At 36.9% G+C, this 25,076-nt stretch overlaps 1 protein-coding gene across 3 annotated transcripts in view; it reads left to right on the forward strand.

Moving 5' to 3' along the window:
• The first annotated feature begins 219 nt into the window (after positions 1-219).
• GPCPD1 (glycerophosphocholine phosphodiesterase 1) overlaps positions 220-25,076 on the forward strand; it is a 63,012-nt gene continuing 38,155 nt past the window's right edge. Inside the window, exons 1-7 of one of the 3 annotated variants that reach the window (XM_030872607.2) lie at positions 220-375; positions 5,971-6,047; positions 9,249-9,345; positions 13,862-13,946; positions 19,688-19,763; positions 21,639-21,680; positions 23,676-23,799. In XM_030872607.2, coding sequence (XP_030728467.1) covers positions 5,999-6,047; positions 9,249-9,345; positions 13,862-13,946; positions 19,688-19,763; positions 21,639-21,680; positions 23,676-23,799 — 473 coding nt within the window. In that variant the 5' untranslated portion in view covers positions 220-375; positions 5,971-5,998. Of the gene's footprint in view, positions 376-543; positions 564-5,970; positions 6,048-9,248; positions 9,346-13,861; positions 13,947-19,687; positions 19,764-21,638; positions 21,681-23,675; positions 23,800-25,076 lie in introns of those variants that run through there. The other 2 variants (XM_060284294.2, XM_060284295.1) reach the window with 2 other exon arrangements.

Raw genomic sequence — 25,076 nt, forward strand, 5'->3', positions numbered from 1 at the left:
CTCCCGGGCAAGAGAAAAACCCAGCGCCGGGTATCGCGGGGAGGCCCGGCCGCCCTCGGCCTCGGACGCAGGCCCTTTCCAGGAACGCGCGGGCCCGCCCCCCGCACGCGGCCGCCCATTGGCCCAACGGCGCCGGGCGTGACGTCAGTCCCCGCCCCGCCACTTCTCCGGCCCCGCCCCGCGGAGTGGCCTGGCGGTTTGGTCTGGAGCAGCTGAAACCGGTTTGAGCGGAGCCGCTTCCTGCCGCTGAGCGCCGCGGTTGGCCGCCTGGGGGAGCGCTGGCGAGGCGCGGACAGCGGGCGCCTGGCACCTCGGCCCGCGGCACTGCCTCTCGGGCGCGGCGTCGGTGGCGGCGCGGACCCGCGGACCCGGCAGGTGAGGCAGGAGGTCGGGGGGCCGGGCGCGCGGTGCGAGGGCCGTGGTGGCCGCTCACGTGGCGGCTGAGTTGTCAGGGCGACCCGGCTGGGGGACGCGGGCGGAGCGGGGGGCGAGGCATGGGCAGGGTTCCCCAGCCCGGGCGGGCTCTGCCCGTCGGGGAAACAGCGGCCTGGACGTTCGACCCGGTAAGTCGGTGGGTGACACATGTTTATTGTATTTATCCTTTGCTGCCGCGATTCCGCTGGGCTGCTGGTGCTTCGTTCCCCTCCAGAAATTTTGCAGCGTTTTCGATATACGAGAATGCATAAACCGTAGGACCACCATGAGTATTAAAAGAAACAAGTCTCGCTCACCACCACTCTCTGGCTTTATCCATAAGTAATTCATAGTGTTTTGACAACTGCTTATTTTCTGAAATTGCCTAACCAAGTAGTCTAGGGTGTGCTTGTATAATTCAGTTATTCCAAGAAACCGAAGTGCCTTAGTCTCTTAGGAAAAGGTTCCAGGAACAGTCATCAGTGCCCTTGATACAATTTTAAGACAGTTTCCCCTTCTTATAAAGCTCTTCTTTTTCCAAAGCTCTTCAAATTGCCTTGATGACTTCTGGGAGAAAGCCTTCATCAGTTAGGTGCTTCGTCGGCCCCCTCTTATCCCACTGCCCGGTTAGAAGGAAATTAGGCGTGAATTCAGCCACGAATTGTAGAGAAATCTTTCACCATTGAGGTAGCTGCCTAGTCTGTAACACATAGAGGAACTGATAGAACGAAGCAGGATGTTTGGACTTGATGTTTTCTTCATACTCTTCTTTAGCCCTTCCTATTTCTGCCCAGTTCCTATCCACTACTCCCCCCCACCCCCTTGTGTGTCTTGCTACGTTTCTGACAGTTGTGACTTAGCTAAGAAATAAATACAAATTATCAGTCCTTTTTCCAACTCCTAACATTCTGGATACAAATAACACAAGATAAAACAAACAGGTAAAACTACACGGTGGTTCAGTGGTTCTCAACTTCATTAGGGAGAACCAGTATTCTAGACAAAATAAGATTAGGAAAGTTGGACTCCAATAATGACCACAAAGGAAATCTCAGTGTCAGAGTGAGTAAAATTTGATATGTACAAAAAGTAAGTTGATGAATCAAATCTTTGTGTATAACTTAACCAGGAAAAATAAACGAAATGCATATGAAAATAATATCAAGATGAAATGGAAAAAATTTGGAATAGTTTTATGACATTGTTTAGAAAGGTGATTAAAGAATTAACCGGCTTAATGAAATCTCCAGAACTGCTTTCTTAATAAAAATCCATTCATGTCTGTGTACATTTGATTAAAATACTGGCTCAAAATATACTGGGGTCTGAATAGTGGGGTCATAATGATCCTCCAACAGGATGAGCAGGAATTAACTCAGGAAAATACAGGCATTTCATATATTGTTTTCTTATAGTCAGTTAGGCTGTTGGAGCCTAGGAAAGAGCAAGGAGAATTGGAAACAGCTTTTTTCTTTGAAAAAGTATTTGAAGGAAAACAGTGGAATTTTTTTGGCTAGAAAAAAACACATTTTAGCTGAAAATATCTGTGACTTCAGTTTAGCTCTAAAGTAAATGTTCCTGTACCTTTGTTTGCTTAAATCTCCCTTTTGTTCCCCAAGCTGGCAAACCAGTAAAGGAATGTGTTGGGATAGTTTACTTGACAAAAAGAATCGAGTAAAACTTATTTCAGGTAGTGTAAACTCTGAAATATTTTTTAAATGTAAATTACAATGTCATTTTGCAAATTATGTGAGTCCTTAAAAAAGTTAAAGTAGTGTAAAATGCTATTCAAAGTCCCAGATGAGAATGCTGTTTAATGCTTATCTTCAAAAAGCACGAAGTGGAGGTTATGTTTAAGAACCAGACCAAACCAAAAACCTATCTCAGAAAGTCTGTACGTGAGGTTATAGGTGAATTGGTTAAATTACATATGCAGTCAGCTCATGTATGTAAAAATGACTAGCATTTTTCATCTTATTCTTGTTGTATGTATATCTAGAAGACCTCCCCTGTCCAAGTTGAGATTTTCTTTGCTTGTTTGGAAGAAGAGGAAGTGTTGGTTGTATAAATTTTTCGTTCCACAACAGAACAGTATTTTACTTTGGTGGTAGCAGGGTGCCAAAATTGTACGCTTCAATTCTGCACCAGAATTTTGGCCTCTGTCCACGATCAAGTAAACTGCTGTAGGAGCAGCTCTGCAGGCTCTTATTTGGTATGGTATTAAATTTGGGCAATGGGGGGAATGGAAATTAACCAGATTATATGACTTAAGGCAATCCAAGTTGGAGATGATGCTTTGTTGACGACTGGGGAGGTTGGGGGGGGGCGGTAATTTTGTGCTTGTGTATGTAGCTTTGGTGTAGTAAATACTGGATACTGCAGCTGGTTCCAGTCAAGTTACTATAGCCACTTTTACAAGCAACCTTAAGAATGAGAAGCTCAATTTTAATCAGTTGATTTCCTTTTCATTAAATTTACATGTTTCACATTTAACACAGTAGAAATTTAGAGATAATTTTGTACTAGGTGTTGATTTTAATACATAGGAATAATTACATCTGATTTCCCTAAAATTGGTTAAAATAGTTACTTAAAATTGATCAACAAATAACTGAACACCAGCTTTTAATTATGTAGATGAGATTGTTCTTAGTAACTGTGGGAGTAAACACTGGGTGAAAGTACAGGTTATATGTTGAGATGGTGATTGTTTATTAAGCAATTTGCTGGATGATAGGGCTTTTTGCTATGTCTCAAAATTAATTCAGTAACTTAAAAAACCAAGCTTTTGCTAGCCTTAAGGTTTCTTCTTGATATGATTGATACAGATAAATTAAATGTAAGATATAGATAAATGTAAGATTGCAGTGCTTCAATGAATCATTTTATTTATTAGGAAAGGAAATAGTCTTATTATCTTAGGGTTATACTCAGATTCATATCAGATGTCATATTAAAAGACAACTATTAAGATATTTGGGTTAAATAGGTAAAAGGTGAGGTAACAAGCTAGAGCTAATTTTAGATTTGGAACATTCTTTGGCCATGCTACAACTGGATGTATATGCTTTAAATAGATCATGTTTACTCTTAGACACAGAAAGTAGATTAAGGTATCAAGGACAGGTGTTTTTTCCTCCAGTGTGGAATCTTGGGTTTTCTAACTGAAATGGTAGAGTCGCCAGATACGGAATTCTTTAGCCAAGTGACATGAAACCACATTGACTGGTGTTCTTGCTTAGTATATATACTGTATTTACACTTTGTAATTGATGTAGGTGGGATGATGCATAGTTTATAGCTAACATTGGCTATAAACTATGATCCTCGTTGCAGCCCCCCTGTGGTTAGATATTAGAGATTCCTCATCCTCAGCCCTCTTGATATTTGGAGCTGGACAATTATTTGTGGAGAGCTGTTCTGTGCATTGTACGGTGTTGAGCATCACTCCTGGCTTCTACCCACTAGATGCCAGGAGCATCACCCACAGTTGTGGCAACCAAAAATGTCTCCTGACATTGCCAAATGTCCTTTAGAGGACAAAATTGCCTCCAGTGGCAACTGCTGCTATCGATCTATCTGCCTTGACTTGGAAGCGTGGTTAACTGTGGGTATTAGTGTTCATTAAATGACCATTGCAGAGTTGTGCATGTGTTCACAGGGAGGGGAACATAGCGAAAATGGAAGAAAGAATAGCTAGGAAAGGTATTTGAGGATTTTTTTTTGAATAAAATAATGTGTAAATGAAGATAAGCAATTTCAGTTGGTAAATTAAAGGAAATGATGTAAAGACATCATTGGAATTATTTTAGGAACATTGATGGATTGGGGGTATGAAAGTTTTTTTGGAGGTGTTGGAGTAGTTATGTACAATATGATGTGACCTTGTGTGGAGTATGTATTCTTTCTATATTTAAATTCTATAAACTGCATGAGAATTGATGTACATTAATTTTTTTAAAAAATTTCCTATCTTGGGACTTCCCTGGTGGTCTAGTGGTTAGGACTCCGTGCTTCCACTGCAGGGGGCATGGGGTTCCATCCCTGGTCGGAGAACTAAGTTCCCGCGTGCTGTGGCCAAAAATAAATAAATAAATAAATAAAACTAAAAACAATTTTAAATTTCCAGTCTTTTCTTAAGTACTTAAATTAAGGGATAATAAGGTGAATAGGTTGGTTAGGCTGGGAAAAACGGTGAAGAAATGAAAAGTAAGCTGGAGAGAAAATGTGGATAAGGAATAAAGGACATCAAAGACTTCGGGATTTAGATTTCTATAAGTAATGGAAGTGATTCCAAGCCAGGGATGTCAGGGATATTCTAATTGACATAAAATGTATTGTTGGGAAGCGATCGAGAAGCCAAAATATAAGTAGGAGACTTAGGGTTTTTAATGAAGTTTAAACTTAGAAAGAAAGGCATGTATATAAGATCAATTAAAATCTACAGGATTTGGTAATGTTGACTTGGCCAAAAATTCATTCGGTTAATGAATATGTTGTTCAATAAAGTTCTTGGTGAAAATGAAAAATGGCAGACTTCCTGCTGGCGCAGTGGTTAAGAATCCGCCTGCCAATGCGGGGGACATGGGTTCGAGCCCTGGTCCGGGAAGATCCCACATGCCGCAGAGCAACTAAGCCTGTGTGCTACAACTACTGAGCCTGCGCTCTAGAGCCTCTGAGCCACAACTACTGAAACCCGCACGCCTAGAGCCCGTGCTTCGCAACAAGAGAAGCCACCACAGTGAGAAGCCTGCACACTGCAGCGAAGAGTAGCCCCCGCTCCCAGCAACTAGAGAAAGCTCGCCCGCAGCAATGAAGACCCAATGCAGCCAAAAATAAATATATTTAAAAAATGTCTACTTAAAACGAACGAACTTTTTGGCCAACCCAATAGATTGCAGAGTTCAGACTCTAAATTCACGTCTGCAGAACTACAGTAATGATGGGCCTGTGGTTAATAAAGAGAAACTTGAAAAGTGATTTGTGAGGGGGAAGAGGTTTTTGTTATTGTATTTTTTAAGCCATTTGTTAGGTCACTTAGAAGCAGGTTCTCAAACTTGTTTCAGAACTTAACTAGTTTGTTTCAGTGGGTGGTACTTAAGTTCTTTGGTTGTTTTCTTGTTATTAAAATTGGAACCTTCTTAATTAAAGTAGAAATGCTCTCTTGAGCCAAGTTTTTTTCGTCTCTAGTTGTTGGTTGTGTGTGTTTCCCTACACTATAAACATGAGCCTGGTCAGGAAAGATAGGTTGAGTTCAGAACAGCTGCTTATTAGAGGAGAAGGTATATGACAAGATAATCTTGAATTCTTAAAAAAAGTTTGGACACACTTGTTTTGCAGATTTTTCTGGTCCATACATTCTTACAGAATAGGTTTGTAACACTAGGTCCTAAAACTTGCTAGATGCTTCCTAAATAATTCTATATATAAGGTATCTGAAATCTTTTGCTCACAGTTGAGATTCATTTTTGTTTTTGTGTGTTTTAACTTGTTTCTTGGTGGTAGCTATCTAGAGCTGATATTCATGTACTATAAATGACATCTTTTTCTTTCTAGCACAACGTCCTAAAATAAATCCATCAGAATGACACCTTCTCAGGTTACCTTTGAAATAAGAGGAGCTCTTTTACCAGGTATTGTAAAACTTTACTTTTAAACATTTAAAAAAAATAAATGAGTGTTTTTCTTATCTGGCTTACCTTAAATATAGAGTTGTTACTAGAGTGAGCCTAATTATTAGATGAAAGTATCTTTAGGACATGCCTGATAACAGAAATGTGCTCGGAGCATAACAAATTCAAGAAAAAAAAACTTCCCAAATAGTAAGTGTCTTAGTCTCATGTTTTCCAGGAAAGCTGTGAATTTTGAACAGGACAGATAATTGAACCGTAATTTGTTTGTTTGTTTGTTTTTTGGCTGTACTCCGCAGCTTGTGGTATCTTAGTTCCCAGACTAGGGATTGAACCTGGGCCCTCGGCAGTGCGAGCGTGGAGTCCTAACCACTGGACCGCCAGGGAATTCTCTGAGCTATGATTTTTAAGTCATGAAAATGAAGGAAATTTTTCTAGTGTTGAGGAGTTGGTGAAATATTTGGTGAAGGTAAATTTGTTCCTTACTTGTACATCTATTTTTTTAAGCTTTATTGTATTTTTTAACTGTCTACTGAAGCAGTGTGAAATAATTTTAGTGTAAGGTAACATGTCAAAACAGTATCACACCTTGCTACTTACCTGGTTAAGACTCCTCCCTTCTGCTGCAGGGGACACAGGTTCGATCCCTGGTTGGGGAACGAAGATCCCACGTGCCGCACAGTGCGGCCCAAAAAACAAACAAACAAACAAAACAAACAGTATCACGCCTGGGTTAAAAATTCCTTGTTTAATACACTCTGGCTATGCTGGCCAGTTCCTCAAATCTTTTGCATTCCTTTCCTCCTTTGGGGCTTTCTCAGATTGTTTCCTTTGTTTAGATCTGTGCCCCCACCCACCACCCCCCTAACTCTCCTTATCCCAGCTTCCCGTATTCAACTAGGTTAAGGTCCCTGTGAAATTCAAGGTTCTTTTTTGTAGTACCTCTTATGAGTTTTATGGAGTCATATGAGTAATTTTTCTTGTGGACAGATTGTAAGCTCTATGAAAAAAAATGTGACTTTATCTTATTCATGCTGAATTCCTGTACCTAGCACAGTGCCTGGCTCAGAGCAGGGGTAAGTATGTGTTCGAACAATGAATGAATGATTAATTCTGTATGTCAGGCATCTTTGATACAGCATCCATCACAGCACCTGACGGTGTGTGTTTGTCCAAGTTCAGATTCTTAGCCAAGATGATTTTGTACAGCTCCACCTCTAGGCAAGATTCTGCAGATTGAAGATTGCTAGTCAGTTGATGGGGTTGCTCCCTTATGTCTAGTACTCACCTCTTGTCCTGTGTGTAACCTCTTCTGTGGAGAGAAGACTGCAGACCTATATCATACTTTTGTGCATAGGCAGTTTAAGCTAGAAGGAGCTGGCCACATCAGGCAAATGTGGTGACCACAGAATTAGCCACAGAAGGGTCAGCTTGACATGGTGGAACTCCTTCTCAAGGACTAGTGGCAGATGTGAATGTAGGTGGGAAGGAAGGGAGGTAGAGGGACAGGGAGGGGATGTTGGGGTGGATTTTCACCTCCCCCCCAGATCTCATGTCACCTTGATTTCCTCCCCAAAGCAAGGAGGAAGTGTTCTCTGCTGAAAGTGGAAAGACTGCAGAGAGAAGTGAAGTAAGAGGGAACAAGTAAAAAGAATATGTGGGGGTGCTGTTTGCGGATTCCTTTAGTTAGCATTCAGGTCTTTATAATCTTCAATAAATGAAATCCAATTAAAGAAATAGGTCTGTTCTGGTAAAAAGTTTCCCGTTTTTCCTCATAGAAACCATATTCAAAGGCAATCAGCAGAAAGACAGAGTAACATTGCAGGAGGGAATTGGTAAAATGCAGGAGCACTTATATAGAAGGAAAGTAACCACAGATTGTCCAAGTTTCACTTTTTCCATGTGGGATACATGTTCTTTCCAGAGCAGAGAGTAGCTGCTGTTTTGTATGGGGATAAGAAATAACTGACTCCATGAGGAAGGTTAATGAGACTCTCCTTTACAAAGGAAGTATAACCGGCCTGAATCAGTGATTTGATGGTAATCTGTATTTTGAGCTAGGAGCCACTGCATATGCTGTACATATGCAGAGCAACATATATGATCTTGAGAATAAATATTTGTGCCTTGTATTTAGCAAGTGTTTATCTTTTTTTTTTTTAATGCGAAGAGGTAGTGATAACCTAAGTTAATTGCAAAAAAAATCTGGTTACTTTAAAGGATTGGTGAGTATTTTAACATGAAATCTTTATACATAACCACCTTATGCTTTTACAGACGTGTGTTTAGAACCCTGAAAACTCCTGAATGACTACCACATTTGGGATTTTAGTTAGGTTTTAGACAGTCCAAGCATATAAAATGCCATGCAGGTGGCTAAAGCCAATTAGAACTCTAGTCTTACTATAGTAGTGCCCAGAGCTTGGAAACCAAGCTACTCTCAGAGTGTGGAGGAGTTTGTCCTGAAGTTTGTTCACTTGGGCTCAGTTCCTTGTTTTTTTCTTTATGGATTTTAATTATAGTAATTCAGAATGTGTTGATCTATAAGTTAAAGATATCTGCATACTTATATTCAAGAAGTTGTAGACTTTTGCTAAATATATGGAATTTAGCAAATATAGGTGATGACTATATGTTGGTTTGTGTGTTGATGACAAGTGTTCAGATGAAGTGTGATAGTCTTTATTTTAGTAAGGAATACGAGATTTTTGTCTAGTTTTTCACTAGTCTTTGTTCTGGGGACTTTTTTTTCTTTGTTTGTTGTTACATTGCTCATATCCCATTGATAATTTTCTTGATCTTTAGCTTCTTGGTAGCTACTGTTTGAGTTCCTGGAAAATATCAGGTACTGGTTCTGTAGGATACTTATATGCTCCTTTAAATTGGAAGCTGCCTTGAAGGCAAGGACTGCCATTTGATCACTTTGTCTTGGTACTCATTATTGGCTCAGTAAGTAGTTGAAAAATGAAGAAAAGTCTGTCCCTGTACATTCTTCCTTTTCTCTGCCTTTGGTTCTATAGAGGTGGGTCAGGTTAATAACGTAGGTGCTAGTGTGAGTGGCACCTGGGTCCAAACCCATTTCTCCACTGAAGCTCTTCCATCTCCACTGAAAGGGACTCTGCATCCCATTAAATTAGTGCAGTTTCCTAAAACTAAAATGAGATGTTCCTACTTAACCCACTATAACTCATTATGTTTCTTTAGGAGAGGTTTTTGCAATATGTGGAAGCTCTGATGCTTTGGGAAACTGGAATCCTCAAAATGCTGTGGCTCTTCTTCCAGAGAACGAGACAGGTGAAAGGTAAGCATGGGCATGTCATAATACTGAATAATTGTGACATTCAGATTATAAACTTGGGGGTTTCTAAGATACCTTGGTGTATTTTTCTTTTAATTTTTATCAAACTTATCACATATGTATAAAGAGTGAAGTCATTTTACAGAGTTTGCTGTGAAAAAACAAGTTCCTCTGTTTCTCAATTTCCACCTCGCAAAAAGTCATTTTCAACTCTTGGCTGTTGGCTGGTTCTTTTGATGCTTAATACCATATTTCTAAACAGGCTTATATTGTTATTTCTTATTTTAAAAAAAATTAAGGCATTTTTTTGCTTCTCAGTACTATTCTTGATAAAAGATCTAATTTTTGCTTTAGCTTATGAAATAATTTTCTTGAGACATATATTCTTTTAAAAGTAGCAGAGGGTGGAACACATCCTTAGAAATTTTAGCTAATGTAATGAAATAAGTTTACTACTGACATTAAATACAGCACTAAACTTAGCATGGGTGTGTTGGTGCATTGGAGTGGGGAAAGGAGGATCTGGGTGCCAGTTTCAGTTCCGCAGTTAGCTGTGATCTTGGGCAGATCTCACATCTCTAAGCCTTGGTTCCTTTATCTGCATGGTAAAGGGGTTAGGATAGAATCAGTGTTGTCAACAAAGGTGGTCCTTCTCTGTATGGATATTTTGAAGTGTTATGGATTGTCAGGATGTATGCGTGGGGGTAAAGGAAAGATGAGGAGATTCTAAATAGTATACAAATACATGCAGTGCCCCCAGGGAGAAACATCAGATTAGATGATTGTTAAGCAGTGCTACTAAAAATGTGGCCTGTGGACTCAGTGCTAGACAAAAAACATTTTTTTATCAGTGCACGATGTGAGAAATACAAAGATTGAGAGCAAGCATTTAGAAATGTTTATGACAGTTTGACATTGCTGGGATACCCATGCATGTCATGGACTTATCTCATTGAACTGGGTACATCATAGACCAGAAGTATTGGTCATGGGACAAGTAGAGTAACACAAGTAAACAGAAACTGGTCCTTCACAGCAGACAGTTTGAGGAGCACTGATGGCAAAGCAGAGGGAAGTAACAAGGAAAGTAAAACAATACCATAATGTAAGCTCAGGAAAAGAAAACAAAAAGCATACATAGAATACCCGTTTCTCTATTTGTCATTAGTGTGACACATTTTCTCAGCCAATTCTCTTCTGTTTTTATAAGTTAAGTTCTGTTGACAAATGATATTGGGATCACAGAAAAACGAGATGTTTATTCTCTTCTAGTGCCTATTTTTTCCTTGATTTGTGGATTAGTCACTCATGTCTGAAGTGAAACCTCATGTCTTTCTAAACTTGTTTACCTCTGCTCTGAACTCTTGAGCTGCCCTGTTACCTGTCTTAAGTCCATTCTAGCCAACCTGGTCAAAGTGATGTGAACAGAATGAGAACAGTTAACTTCTTAATTTTAAGGAAGCAGCCATTTTGACATCGCTGTACAATGAAGTATAATTGATTCATATATGGCAGATAAACAGTGCTTCACAAAGAGAAAGGAAGTAGATGACACAGTTGATATAAGTAGTTGATACAAGATGATACAAAAGGTAAACAAATCTGTTTGCCTGTAAACAACAGTCTCTTGGGGGTTTTTGGTTGGTTGGTTTGTTTTTGACAGCGTGCTGGATCTTAGTTCCCGGACCAGGGATTGAACCCTTCCCGCTGCAGTGAAAACTCAGAGTCCTAACCACTGGACCACCAGGAAATTCCCCAGTCTTGTGTTTTAGAACTGTGTTTCTTTGGGATTTCAGTGTACTCTGCATTTAAGTCCTCTGTTCCTCCTTTTCAGTCTCTTAAGTCTCTCTGTACCTACAGGTTTGTGGTGACAAGAGCTCTGTTGGAATTTTTTTCTTACAAACAATTTGAAGGTTGTGGTGTTATTTCCTAATAATGCAGAAAATGTGGGTCACTTATGATTTTATTTGCCCTTCTTGGAGATGTCATGGTATTTTTGTGGGGGGGATATTAGGGCAATTCAAAATTAGACAGGTGCACTAAACCTTCTCACTGCCCCTCTTTCCTGGTTTTTCTTCAGTTTCATCAGGTTACGTTCATTCTTGATGTCACTGAACAGTTCTGGTACATTTTTTTTTAAGTAATTTTATTTATTTATTCATTCATTCATTCATTCATGACTGTGTTGGGTCTTTGTTGCTACACTCGGGCTTTCTCTCTAGTTGCGCTGAGCCGGGGCTACTCTCTGTTGTGGTGCAGTGGCTTCTCTTGTTGTGGAGCGTGGGCTGTAGGCCCATGGGCTCAGCAGTTGTGGCTCACGGGCTCTAGAGCACAGGCTCAGTAATTGTGGCGCACAGGCTTAGTTGCTCCGTGGCACGTGGGATCTTCCCGGACCAGGGATCGAACCCGTGTCCCCTGCATTGGCAGGCAGATTCTTAACCACTGTTCCACCAGGGAAGTCCCTCTGGTTCATTTATAACTTTGCTATATTTGCTTAGGGAAGTAAAGTAAAAAGACTCATTTTATTGCTCTCACCATCTGATCTTTTCATTTGGTGGTTCTTAACCAGGGGAGCACATTGGAATCACTTTAAAAAATGATTTAAAAAGCACTTTAACTGGTTTAAAGCACTTTAAAAGGGGGCTTTTAAAAAAATGCCGAGACCCTGCTCCTGTAAGATTGATAAATAGTGCACGAGAGAGGGGCCCCAGCACATTTTTAAAGCTTCCCACTAATTCTACTGTGCACATCTGGGGCTAGTTTCACATACTCTGGCTGGTTTTATGGGTGAAATAATACTGGAAATTTGCCTTTTTCTTTTTGGGTAGCAGAGATGGGAAATAAATTTCATCTCAGAGTTGGTAGAATCTGCCTGGAGCCCTGTGTTGAAAAGGATTCTGAGGCTTATCAGGGAGAAGTAGAAGGGCACATGTTCCGAGCATTTAGGCTGTCCTTGTTGTGCAGCAGTGTTTCTCAACCAATCACATATGTCCAGTTTATCAAACTCCACGAGACAAAGCTCCACCCCAGACCTATGAAACCAGAGTTTCCCAGGGTGGAGCCAGGGCATATGTATTTTATTATTACCAGGTTAATCTGATTGTTGAAGCTAGGACCAGGGGTGACAGCTGGTTGTGGATATTTTGTTAGAAACCAGAATTGAGTAAGAGTGAGGATAATGCCCTAAGTCTGTCTTGGCAGAGCCAGGTGGGGAGCAGTGCTAGCCATCTGGTATCATGGAAGAATATTTGGAGCTGCCATTTAGTCACTGAACTATTCATGCTGAATTAATGTTTGGGTAATGGTCTATGACATGAGCTCTCAAACTTGTGTTCATCATCAGAGTCACCTGGACACTTGTTAAATTACAGAGTGCTTGGGCCCTCCCCCAGAGTTTCAAATTCAATAGGTCTAGATGTGGCGTGAGATTTTTTTTGTTTGTTTGGCTGTATTAGGTTTTCGTTGCTGCATGCAGGCTTTCTTTAGTTGCGTTGCGCGGGAGCTACTCTTCATTGTGGTGCGCAGGCTTCTTACTGCAGTGGCTTCTCTTGTTGTGGAGCATGGGCTCTAGGTGCGTGAGCTTCAGTAGTTGTGGCATGCAGGCTCAGTAGTTGTGGCACATGGGCTTAGTTGTTTTGCGGCATGTGAGACCTTCCCGGACCAGGGCTCAAACCCGTGTCCCCTGTATTGGTAGGTGGATTCTTAACCGCTGCGCAACCAGGGAAGCCCTGGCCTGAGATTTTGCATTTCTAACAAGCTCCCAGTTGATACTGATGGTCCTGGGACCACACTTTGAATAACATTGGCCTATGATTTGAAGCTAAAAATCAGTTATAATCATGAATTGTAGTGAATTCTTTCACTGTTGAGTCTAAGCTTTAGAATTAGCATTAGAATATGTAGAATGACATAGTTCAGAGGAAGATGTTGAGTAAGATACAAGTACAAGTAAGATACAGACACTGATTGCTTGGCTAGGGAAATAGCCAGAGGCTGGGCAGGACAGAATAAGGGACAGTTGGGAACAGGCATTTAAGTTTGTGACCTTGGCCTCAAAGCCTCTTAGCAGCCATGTAACATCCCTAGCTAAGTGGAAAGTGAGAGGAGATTCAGAGGTCTGCACTGCTTGCCTTTTCTGTTTGGAATACTACTTCTCCTGCTTCTTTGTATGGCTCATCATTTAGGTCTCAGCTCAGACAGTTCGTTCTTGTTGAGATCTCCCTCCAAAACTTCTTGTCACCTCAGAAAGATCAGCTAGCCCTTCCTATGTATGCTGTTTGCTTATATATTTGTCTATCCACATAAACAAGCAATCTCCTTGAAGATGGAGCTCTTTCTGCCTTATTCATCACTGTGTTCCCAGTACCTGGTTCAGATTAGGCCTGGAGTAAAATTTTGTGTAGGAATAAATAAATGGTATTGATCACAGACCTTACTTGAGGGGTTTTATGAATTAATGAAGACTTTATGAATTTTAGTTTGATACTGATGCTGCTACTTTAATTCTTTTTTCTCACAGCATGTTATGGAAAGCAACCATTGTACTTAGTAGAGGAGTATCAGTTCAGTACCGCTACTTCAAAGGGTGCTTTTTAGAACCAAAGGTATGTTTTCTTTATCTAGTTTCCAGTTTCTTTAGAAGACTTCTTTCAAAAGCAACTAACTTAAGTTTGGAAACATTAAAAGTAAAATGAGTTTGTTTAGATCAAATAAGGAAAAAAGAACTCTAGCTTAATAATATTTTAGTACCAAAAAGAAAGGAAGTAGCCTCTTCAGAGGCAAATAGTGTGTGCAATGGAATTTTTAAAAGACTAATAGTAAGTATGTTCTGCAATATTCTTATCATGAAATTGGTTTTAATGATAAGTGTTCTTGATAGGTGTGCATTTTCTATAACTTTTGTAAACTAGTTAGTAACCAGTAGTAAGGGTTTTTCTTTTTGTTTCATTTTTTTAATTCATCTGTGGTAAAGATATATTTAGAAGTGTATATAGCCAACTTTAAGTGAGTAACTTCGAAAAAATTATTTCAACGCAGCCATCTCTTAGTGGCTGCATTAACTCCTATCAAAACTGAAGTCATTCCTTTTAGATTTTTTTTCAGTGATAGTGTTGATAGACCAGGATCTTTTCTGAAGGCCTTTGGAATATCAGTTAGATCTAAATCTGCTTGCTCACAATGATTTATTTATTATTTTGGGAACATTTTCATATTTAGAAAAGTTGATTCTTTATTTTAAAGATACTTATTTGCTGAAAGGATTATTTTCCTTCAGATTTTTACCTTTGAGCACACTTTGGGCTGCATGTGAACAAGGGCTTAGGCAGGAGTCTAGGAAGCAAACATGGATTAGATCTTTTTAAAAATTTATTTCCCTTTGGGGTCCTTGAATACTTGTTACATGTAAAAAAAAAAATTGCAAGCAGCCACTGTTACCTCAGTCTCTTAGCCACCATTATATAAAAGAGAAAAACTGACAAACCCACTTCAGCTGTCTTTTGCACCTATTACGTTTCTTATTCCAAGAATATATTGTGAATATACTCAGTAATTAAAATTAAATTACATTATAGTTGATCATTATGTTGGCTTATCTTGACAATAGTCTCACTTTAATGACTAAGGAAAAGATCATTTATTTGGCATAGGGGTTGTACATTGTGGCAAAGTTCTTTAGTATAAAGTGAACATTTGTGCAGAGTTATGTAGATCATAGCACTTGTGAGTTTGAAAGCATATTTGAGGATCCTGGTATGTGAAATTAACTAAATTTTACTTACGGGGGCATTTGGACAAGAAAAATCATGAGTCCTTTGGGCGTAGTTTCCTAAAGTAAGACTGTTGTCAACACAGGTCAAATTAAGCCAACCTACAGTATTTTCTCTTTTCATTGAAAATGTAACCAAAAGCAGCAAATCCTTCCAAAATGCCTTTTCCAAAAAATTGGCACGAAGTCTGCTTACAGTAAGAAACAAGTTTTTCCCCTTGTAATACTTGCAAAAGTTTACAGTATGTGTTGGTGAGTGTGTTTCTTTAAGTAGGTGCTCTGTATCGTGTACACATGTACCGTGTGATGCAGGGGCTGCCATGGTAAGTATGTTTTTCATGGAATAGAGTAAATAGCCACATAAAATCCCATGCATATGGCTAGAGGTTTTTTTTTTCCCACATGCCAGCTTAAAGTGACACTTCTTTTTAAAGTTGGTGGCGCTTTTTAAATGAATCATAATTTTTAATAGAATTAGAAACTTTGTCTCAATTGTGCATTGTCAAATGATAGAACTAATGTGCAAGGAATCTTAAATCGTGAAATGATGTAAATTATTGGAGTATATATTTTATGAATATAAAGAATGATTGGAAAGCAAAATGATTATGAAAGCATTGAAAAACTGAAATGGGTAATAAGGTTAATTTTACTGGGTCAAAAGTTTTAGGTTATCCAAGCAGTTGTAGAACCTAAGCTAAAAATCTTGTGATCTTGTCACTTGACCTTCAGAATTCAGCTTACTCATCTATAAAATGAAGGGTTTGAACTATAGATATCTTACATCCCTTCCATTGCTAAAATTTTTCTATGAATAAAATTTTACCATTCATAATTTCTCTTCCGTAATTTGCTCTTTCTGGCATATTCCTTTTAGTTTAGAAGTTAAAGACTCTTGAAGTCCTTTTTCTCTTTAATTTCTCACAGCTGTATCTTCTTATGCTTTGTAGAATTAGAATAAGGTGTTAATATATTAAATTCTAAAATAATTTTTTACAGGTAACAAATATTATCTTATTTAAACATAGCAAACAAAAGTAGTAGATATTCCTGGAATGGAAACATTGCTGTGAGTCTGCAGATAACCCATTAATTTCATATCTTCACCAAAGATAATTTTTGAATTAATGTGTAATTTAAACATTTTTTAATCCATGTTCACCCCTTTTTATTTGTGGCTGGAATTAGGGATTGTTGTCTCATACTGAGATGTTAGCCACTTTTTAATTATATTGTCTTTGAAATTTTTCATTCATTTCAGTGAAATAGCTTATTTTTCAGTAACATCTGCTTTTAATTTTTACAGGTGTTAACATTCACTCATAATTAGATTCATTACAAATTCTTTTACCTTGTTCTTAACGTCCCTTGATTTTTATTTAAATCCTTTAACAAAAGAATCAGTCATCTGGTAGGCAGACAATTGTTTATTTTCGTAATAGCCCAGGTTGTCATTTTGTACAGTGGTTTCTTAATAAAATTCTTCTGCATGCTAAATACCCTCAGCTGTTAACTATGAATTTGAACCATCTGAGAGATGTATGTCGGCCTAGCCTTCTTTGCTTTACTCACTCCTAAGTGACTGTTTTTCTTCCTGGTCTTGTTAAAAATAGTGATTTTTAACTAACTGGTTCTGGCCTCTGACATAGATTAAAAATTCAGAGCCCCTTTCACATGGGCATTTTTTTTCCATTTTTTTCAAAATCGTAGAAAGGAAGCAGTGAAATTTTTACAGTTTACGCTTAACAGTTTTTATGATATTTGAAAGCAGTGATATTCCATGATAGTGATAGTTTTGCTTGGTGGTCTGTTAAAAACAAAAACCCCAGTCTACCTCTTATATAATCTTGTTTCTTTTTCTCAGTGCTTGATATAGCTGAGTGATGTCAATCAATAACTGTTTAAGAAAGCAGTCATTATGACTTTTTTGTAGAAACAGGTTTTTTGTATGAGAAACATTCCAGCAATCTTCTGATTTAATACATGCTAAAATGTGAAATAACTCTACCAGTCCTGTTAGTGGAGTACTGTCTTGGACTGATATTGTTACTTTTGTCTCCAAAGTGCTTAAAATTGTGGCAGTCTTACAGAACGGAACTCTTGTTTTTTGCCTAAGATCTTGAAGAATGACTTACTGCATTTAGCATATTAAAAAGGATTGCATGTTTTGGAATCATTGCTAAGATCTTTAATTTCCCAATGCTCAGGTGTTAAGGTTTTTTTTTGTTTTAAAGAACATTGGTAAGCTAAAATTTAAGATTACCTACTAAAGTTTAATAAAGTAGTCACAACAATTTTGGAAATTCAGTGTGTTTTAAAACTTGGTTCATTTGTCAATATTATCACATTTTATGTACCAACCTAGAATTTGTAGTGTGAACGCCAGTAGACACAATTATAAGCCATCTGTTGAATTGACCCTTTGGACTGCTCCTCAAGACTCCATTCTGTTCAAGCCTAGTTAGCTTTATGCTATGGTTACTGGGTTTGTAAACAGGAGTGGAGTTTTAAAAATTACTGCTAAAATATGTTCCCTCTCAAGTGTTTAATCCACAGGACTATTCTTACATGATTAAGTATAGATACTGTAATCAACACTTTTTGTGAAATTCCCCTGATACCTGAATTAAAACAAAAACTTAAAACAAAAACAAAGTCTCTCCTTTCTTCTACCCACTTTTAATCCCTGCTGATATTTACTATTATGTTCATGGCACCCTTTCAAGTCACATTTGATTAGTAACTTTTATAAGAATATGGATCTACACCACTTTTGTAGCAAAGAGGATTTTTTTTTTTTTTTTGAGGGGAGTGCAGGGGACATGGGAGGGGTGGAAGAAGGGAATAGATTAGTTATTTCTGGTTGCCCATTATTGCTAAGAAACATTCCTATTTTTATTATATACATTTGTATCTTTTGAGGGTTAGAAAGTTTGATGTGTGAAAACAAATTCAAAAAAGTGACAGCAAAAAGTTATAGTAAAAAACGTCTAGCAGATGCAGGATCAGATGTTTCTTGTTTTTTTAGCGTAATTCACCATATTTTAAGATTAGTACTTTCACATTTACATTTTTAAAAATGTCTACACAGTTTATTATCAATTCACAAGTGAACCCTTATAACAAGGATGTATTCAGCTAGAGAAAATGAGTTCCTGTATTATCCCAGGATTAAGGAATTGAATGTATATCTAATGCAATTTTAGTTTTCAATCTTCAAAAGTTTGCAAGTTTTAAAAAAAGATTTTAACCTCTGGTTATTTTAAATGACAGAATTATCTCTTGCCTAATTTGTTACATACTTATTTGTTATCATTTGGCTCATTTGTTATTAAATAAAATCAATATTGAAATCCTATAAAATGTTATAGAAGAGTATTTAATGTCATCTACAGATGTAATAAAGAGAGAAGCTTATATGTTCCAGACTTAAGAGTATATATGTGCCTAGACAAGGGTTTAAAGATAAGTGAAAATATTGATAGTGATTATCCCTAAGTAGTGTGATAATGGGTGATTTTTGTCTCTTTTTGCTTCTCTGTATTTTACTAAATTTCTTCAGAAGAAGAAAAAAAATACCTTGTAAGGATATAGTTTGAAAATTTTCTTTTAAAATATGTATTTAAGGATTGTATTTTGGCACATAAGTTTAATTAGACAAGTGTAGGGTTTTTTGTTTTGTTTTAAATACTTCAAGGAAAATTAGGAAACACTTCATATACTTCAGTACTTTAGGAACACACAAGAGAATCCTTGTGGTAGTTCATTCTTGCGTTTAAATTGCTGTAGACATTATCAACAATACATAAAGCTTTATTTTCTTTTTTAGTAAGAGAATTTGATAACAGAAGACAGTATTAAAATTTTTCACACTGTATGAATTTATAAACTTTAAGGCAGTAAGAGTAAAACTGGATGTTCATTCCCCTTTAATCAAACTTGTTCTTCAGATTTACCCATGCATGTGTCCTTTCCTAGAGGAAAGGGCTTCCTGTGCTCCTTAGAAACACTGGTTACTAAAATACGAGAATCTGATATTCTTCCTGTTACCTACTTACTAGTTAAATATATGTAATGAAGGACTTAATTATGCCCTCTAGTTCCTTGAGTAACTTGTGATAATTGATCTTGAAGTATTTGTTCTCAGTATTTCTACTATCAGAGAGTTTAGGCTTTTTCCGAACACTTGAGGAGTTACTTCAGTCTTCCAGTAATACTTCATTGACTTCCGACATACCAAACATAAAGTATATTTGCTGTTAACTTTAACTTACGACAGAGTATCGGTTAAAGATTAAAACTGAGTATTGTAGGCAGATTTAAGAATGGGTTTTAAATGGTTTTATTTGCCAGTTCATCTTATTTTTGTTTACTGCCTCACCCTCATTTTCTTCCAGCATTCATCATGTTTTTTGACCTGGTACATTCCTGATTTTTCGCATATAATATTGATATTAACAAGATGAATCTCTTGGTTTCATAATTAGTATAAGACTTAGGCCACAAACATCTAATGGCATCATGGGTAGAAAATAAGATACAAGAAATTATTGCAGACGTTTAACTTTTAAATTGCAGACTATCGGTGGTCCATGTCAAGTCATAGTTCACAAGTGGGAGACTCATCTACAACCACGATCAATAACCCCTTTAGGTATGGGCATTAACTGCATCTGTTTGAGGCATATGCATAAAGTTACTAATATGCTGCACAATGGCTTAGTGGGATTTAATAAATATTTATTTTAAAGTTTAAGGTCAATGCATTGTCAGTACTACAAGTTTCACTGAGCATATCATGGGTCTTACTTTCAAAACTAAACAGTTCTTAATTGCCTTTCTTCTTAAACTTTATTAGAAATGTTTGCCTAGTTATTTTTAATTTCTTGAATTAGATGGGTTTATGGTGGAATATATATTTATATTTGGAGTAGTTACAAAAGTTTATAAAATAGCATTTTTTTTAACTGAGCATCCATCCGTGGCTTTGATATTACTTGCTCAGAGAACTTAGAACATTTGAGGAAAGAATTAATCCAAAACAATGATTCTTACATTTTTAACTTTGAATAGTAATAGAATAAGTTATTCTATTTGTGTGTGTTTTTTAAACTAGTAAATACTTGAATAAACTTGTATGAATGAATTCAGATTTCTTGGTTGTAGCAGACATTTTCCCCCAATACCCTGCTGGCTATGTTAAAGTTGCTATTCAGATAATTTTTGTTTGTTTGTTTGTTTAAACGTTATTTAGTTTTCTTGTGCCTAAAAATGGCATTTCTCTTCATACAAGTATTTTTGAATTTCCTTTTCCATACTGAGATTAAAATTTGAAGTTCTTTTCACATACATTAAATTACCTACTTGGTTTCATCTATAAATTGACTTAGTGCTGAAAACTCTGTTTTAGTTTCCAGAGAAAATTAGAATTTAAAGAATAAATGGCTTGTTATTTACTAGCTTAGATTAGAAAGTAGTGAGAGATTCTGCTTTACCCTGTATATAGCAAGGACACATCTTGTTTAAACAGCTATCTCATTCCATCCTCTTTATTGGATTTTCTTTTTGTATATACATTTTTGTAATACATTTTTGATAGTATATTTAGAATTTTTATGTAGTGTACTTTAGAATTAAAAGAGTGCCATACTGAGGTTGGAAATTATTAGGAATTGAATATTTAAAAAATTGCATTTTGAAGCATCTTGCAGTTAAATATATTTTCTTATTTTGAGAAAGTAGGATGATTTTGTTTCTGGTCTTTTTAATAAATGTATTTTATACTTTTGGAAAATAAAACTTCTGAACTTAAGAACTGTGTGAAATATACCAGAGAATCTTTATTGGGAACTGTCACACTTATTTTAACAAATTCAGGTTTATGTTTAAAGTAAACTGGGAAAGGAAATAGCAGGGAAGATAATTAGTATTTTACTCAGAGGGTGGGGCTTAACGGCTTTTCTCATTTAGTTGAAATTTCTGTTAGGAGGCAATGTGCAAACACTTACTTTTTGGTAATTCCTCATAGCTCTATACATACAGGTAAGTTTATGCTGTTTAAAAAGCTTTTAGTTGGCTATAGAGAATAGTTGGGGTTTGAGGAGCATTATATTTTAGGTAAGTTCAGAATACGCACTACGTAAGAATAAGCATTTTGATTGTGCCAAGACCTTTGGTTTGAAAAATCAACCAGGAGATATTGTTGTCCAGCAACTTGTCAGTCTCATGCATTGGTTGGTATAAACATTTGTCCCAGTGCCTCTAGAGCACCTCTCTGAGGAGTTTTCTTTCTCTTCCTTACAACATTGTGAATAATCACCATGAATATAAGAACCATTATTGTTTGATAGCCTCCTTAAAAGGGATTTCTTTATTGAGGGCTACAATAAATATGCTTATTCACTTTGGGCTGCTTTTAAATTCTAAATTAATTTTTTAAAAAATCCTTAAGGTAGGTAATTTCTCAATTGTTCATTCTGTATATACATCATGAATTTTAACTAGATTTTCTATTTTCCTTCAATTTTAGAAAGTGAAATTATTATTGACGATGGACAATTTGGAATCCACAGTAAGTGAGACTGAGTTTTGAAAATTTTTATTCACATGGTTGAGATGTTACCTTACATTTCATTAGAAACAGCACAGGGAAATATGACAGTATGATATTGAAAATAGAGACTAGAAGACTAGATCCAAAAAACAAATGCATTCTGTTAAATAATAGTTTCCAGTATTATTATTATTATTTTGGGCCATGCCACGTGACTTGTGGGATCTTAGTTCCCGAACCAGGAGGATTGAACCCACACCCCCTGCAGTGGAAGCAGAGTCCTAACCGCTGGACTGCCAGGGAATTCCCTCCAGTATACTTCTTATGCTTTAAAATTTTATTTATTTTTTATTTTTTATTTGGCTGTTGACTTTAGGTATATGAATTAATATAATCAATTTAAAAGTATTGTACTTAACTGTTACTATATCATCACTTAACACTACTATGTTTGAAAATGATGTTAATTGTTCTCAACATTTAAAGTGTGAAATGTTACTCATAAGCTATGTTTGTGCATTTTGTGTTTGTATGTGCATTTATAGTAAAATCAAGATTAAGTAGCAGAATGTTCTAGTAATTATGGCTGAGTATTTAAACAATTAATTTACAGTGGAATATGCATTCATATACTTTCTGCATCAGTAAATACTTTATCCTAAGGATTCAAGTTTTTTCTTCAATGACTGGAATTCTCACAGTGTATCAGCATTATCATGCTAAACTGCATTTTCATTTTAGATACTATACTGTAGGAGTCAAAAGGTGTAAAGGGGGTGGACAGAATGTGTGCTTGCATTGACTGTGAACCAGAGATAATTGCTCATAACCAGTTTGCATTCCTGTTGAGTACAGGAAGGAATAGGGCCTGAATGTTTTGGTTGTGGTTTTACTAAGTACATATGTTTATCCACTTTAGAAATGTACATGCTTTTGCAGTATTTGGGCAGGAATTTAACTTATTTTTCTTGATTTTGTTTGGGATTATTTATATCACATCATAAGGTAGTCTAACATACTCGAATAGTTTTATTTAGTGTTTTAGAGACTACACAAAATTTATGCTACATGTTTTGGAGAGCTTTTTTAATGGAGAAGTTGTTTTCTCATTTCTTCAACTGTAATGATGACATTATATCCTTCTATTATATGTTAGTTACTATGCATGGTTATAAACGGATGGCATTTCTTTCGTCATCTGTTGCTGTTGTCATCATCTTCCTAAATTCAGCGTTAGTTGGCCTTCAGGATAGAAAGCCATTTCTCCAACTCTGTCCATTTCTGAAAACAGTTTAAAATTAAGAGATGGTAGTGGTTTCTCTTCATGTATGAAATTTGATAGTTATGAAATCATATCTAAGGAGAAAAGCTTCTTGATTTTTTTTTTTGAAGTTCTCTTGATGAAGAACTTAGGTCCAAAACAGTTGTCAGCTCCCTGGTATTTATGAAAATGTTCTTACCTTTGTTAGTAAGAAACTTCAAGTTAAACAGTGCTAACAGTGTTATCACAATCATGCAGTTTATCTATGGCAGAATATGTAAACAGAGAATACATTTGTTTTGTTGTTACCACCTCATATCTACGCTGCCAGCACTAGTGGAATAACTAGTTTCAGCTGAATATTTCATGTGAAACTTTGGAAGTGTAGTAGTGATCCACTGCCAGTGGAACAAATGTTAGGTGAGAAGCCATCTTGCAATATGTATTCTTTCTGAGATAGATTTGTATTACTTCAATAATATATTCAACAAGAGTATTTTAATTTACTTTAGTGCTAAAGTTTGGCTAGTTGTTAATGTTCATTTAACTTTTCCCTCCTACTTGATATAAAAGTTCTTTTTCAATGACAAGTAAGACTACTTATATATTTGCTTTGGAGAGAAATACCAGTGATAGATAACCTGAGTATATTAAACGGAATGTGAACTAGAATTGTCAATATATATTGTACTTATTGGATTGGCTTTAAATATATGTATATTAATTACTGTTCTTCATATTTACTTTGCCAGATGGTGTTGAGACTCTGGATTCTGGATGGCTGACGTGTCAGACTGAAATCAGATTACGTTTGCATTATTCTGAGAAACCTCCTGTCTCAATAACCAAGAAAAAATTAAAAAAATCTAGATTTAGGTATGACCATGTGTATTTGTTACTTAGCCTATTTATTTTCACTAATGGTGTAGATTTCTGATCCATCTGGTTATAGCCTTTATGTGTATAAACTAAGAAAATAAACACAGATAATGTCACATTTTCTAATAAATGCGGTGTCTTGTGAGAGTGAACTGCTTCCCTGCCTGAAGATTGCTACAGTTAAATGTACTTATGTTAGTCTTAATCTCCAAATTAGAAACAAGAAAATTTTGTTTTTACTTAGATAAGTGATTTCTAGGCTTACTATCTTTGTAGTTTCTACCATTTAAAATTTCTTAGTGTAGCAATAAATATTTTGTTTTAAAATTGACATAACGAAATGATTTTGAGCTAAATGAAGGGAGAATGGCATGAACAGAGAAAAATGATTGTTGGAAATATACTTCAGTGTCCTAAATTTTCCGGTGGCTTGAAAACGAGAAACTTTTCCGTTAAGAAGGTCACAGTTACCATAGCAGTTCCAGGTTAGTTTAATTTTAATCTTAATTTAAGAAGATTTAGGTGTCAAGCTTTGTATAAATAACAGAATAGTAAGTAACTTAATTTTTCTGTAATGTCACCATGTATATGTGGGGCTTTTTTGTGTTTTTTTTTTTGTGGTACACGGGCCTCTCACTGTTGTGACCTCTCCCGTTGTGGAGCACAGGCTCAGGACGCGCAGGCTCAGCAGCCATGGCTCACGGGCCCAGCCGCTCCGCGGCATGTGGGATCTTCCTGGACCGGGGCATGAACCCGTGTCCCCTGCATCGGCAGGCGGACTCTCAACCACTGTGCCACCAGGGAAGCCCTACCATGTTATATCTTTGAGTGAACTGATTTCTCAACGACAGAGGCAGCCCTATCATTTGAATTTTTATAACTTTGGGACTGAGAGTTCTAAGTCTTGATATGTTATGCAGCTTTTTCTGACAAAATATCAGGGCTGGGTTGAAAGGGCCATTTTCAGTAACTGAAGTAATTAATAGTAATACTTATTATCTTCAGAATAAAATTGATAATGATGTTGCAGTTTGTAAATCCATAAATGTTTTACAATAACTGCTGAAAATATTATAGTACTTACCTATACCAGTAATAAAATACATAAGGGAAAGGGTGGGTAACACTTCACAGCCCTTTCCATTGGCTGTTCTGTGAGTAAAGAGTGTTGGGTGTACCTTGCCTCTGTTCATTAGCTTTTCTAGGCCTCTGCTTTGCTTCTGAAAAACCTAGGTAATTGGACCACGTGGCTGATCTGCAAGATCCATTTGATC

The sequence above is a fragment of the Globicephala melas genome, chromosome 15, assembly GCF_963455315.2.
Source record: "Globicephala melas chromosome 15, mGloMel1.2, whole genome shotgun sequence".
In the NCBI taxonomy this organism is placed as follows: domain Eukaryota; kingdom Metazoa; phylum Chordata; class Mammalia; order Artiodactyla; family Delphinidae; genus Globicephala; species Globicephala melas.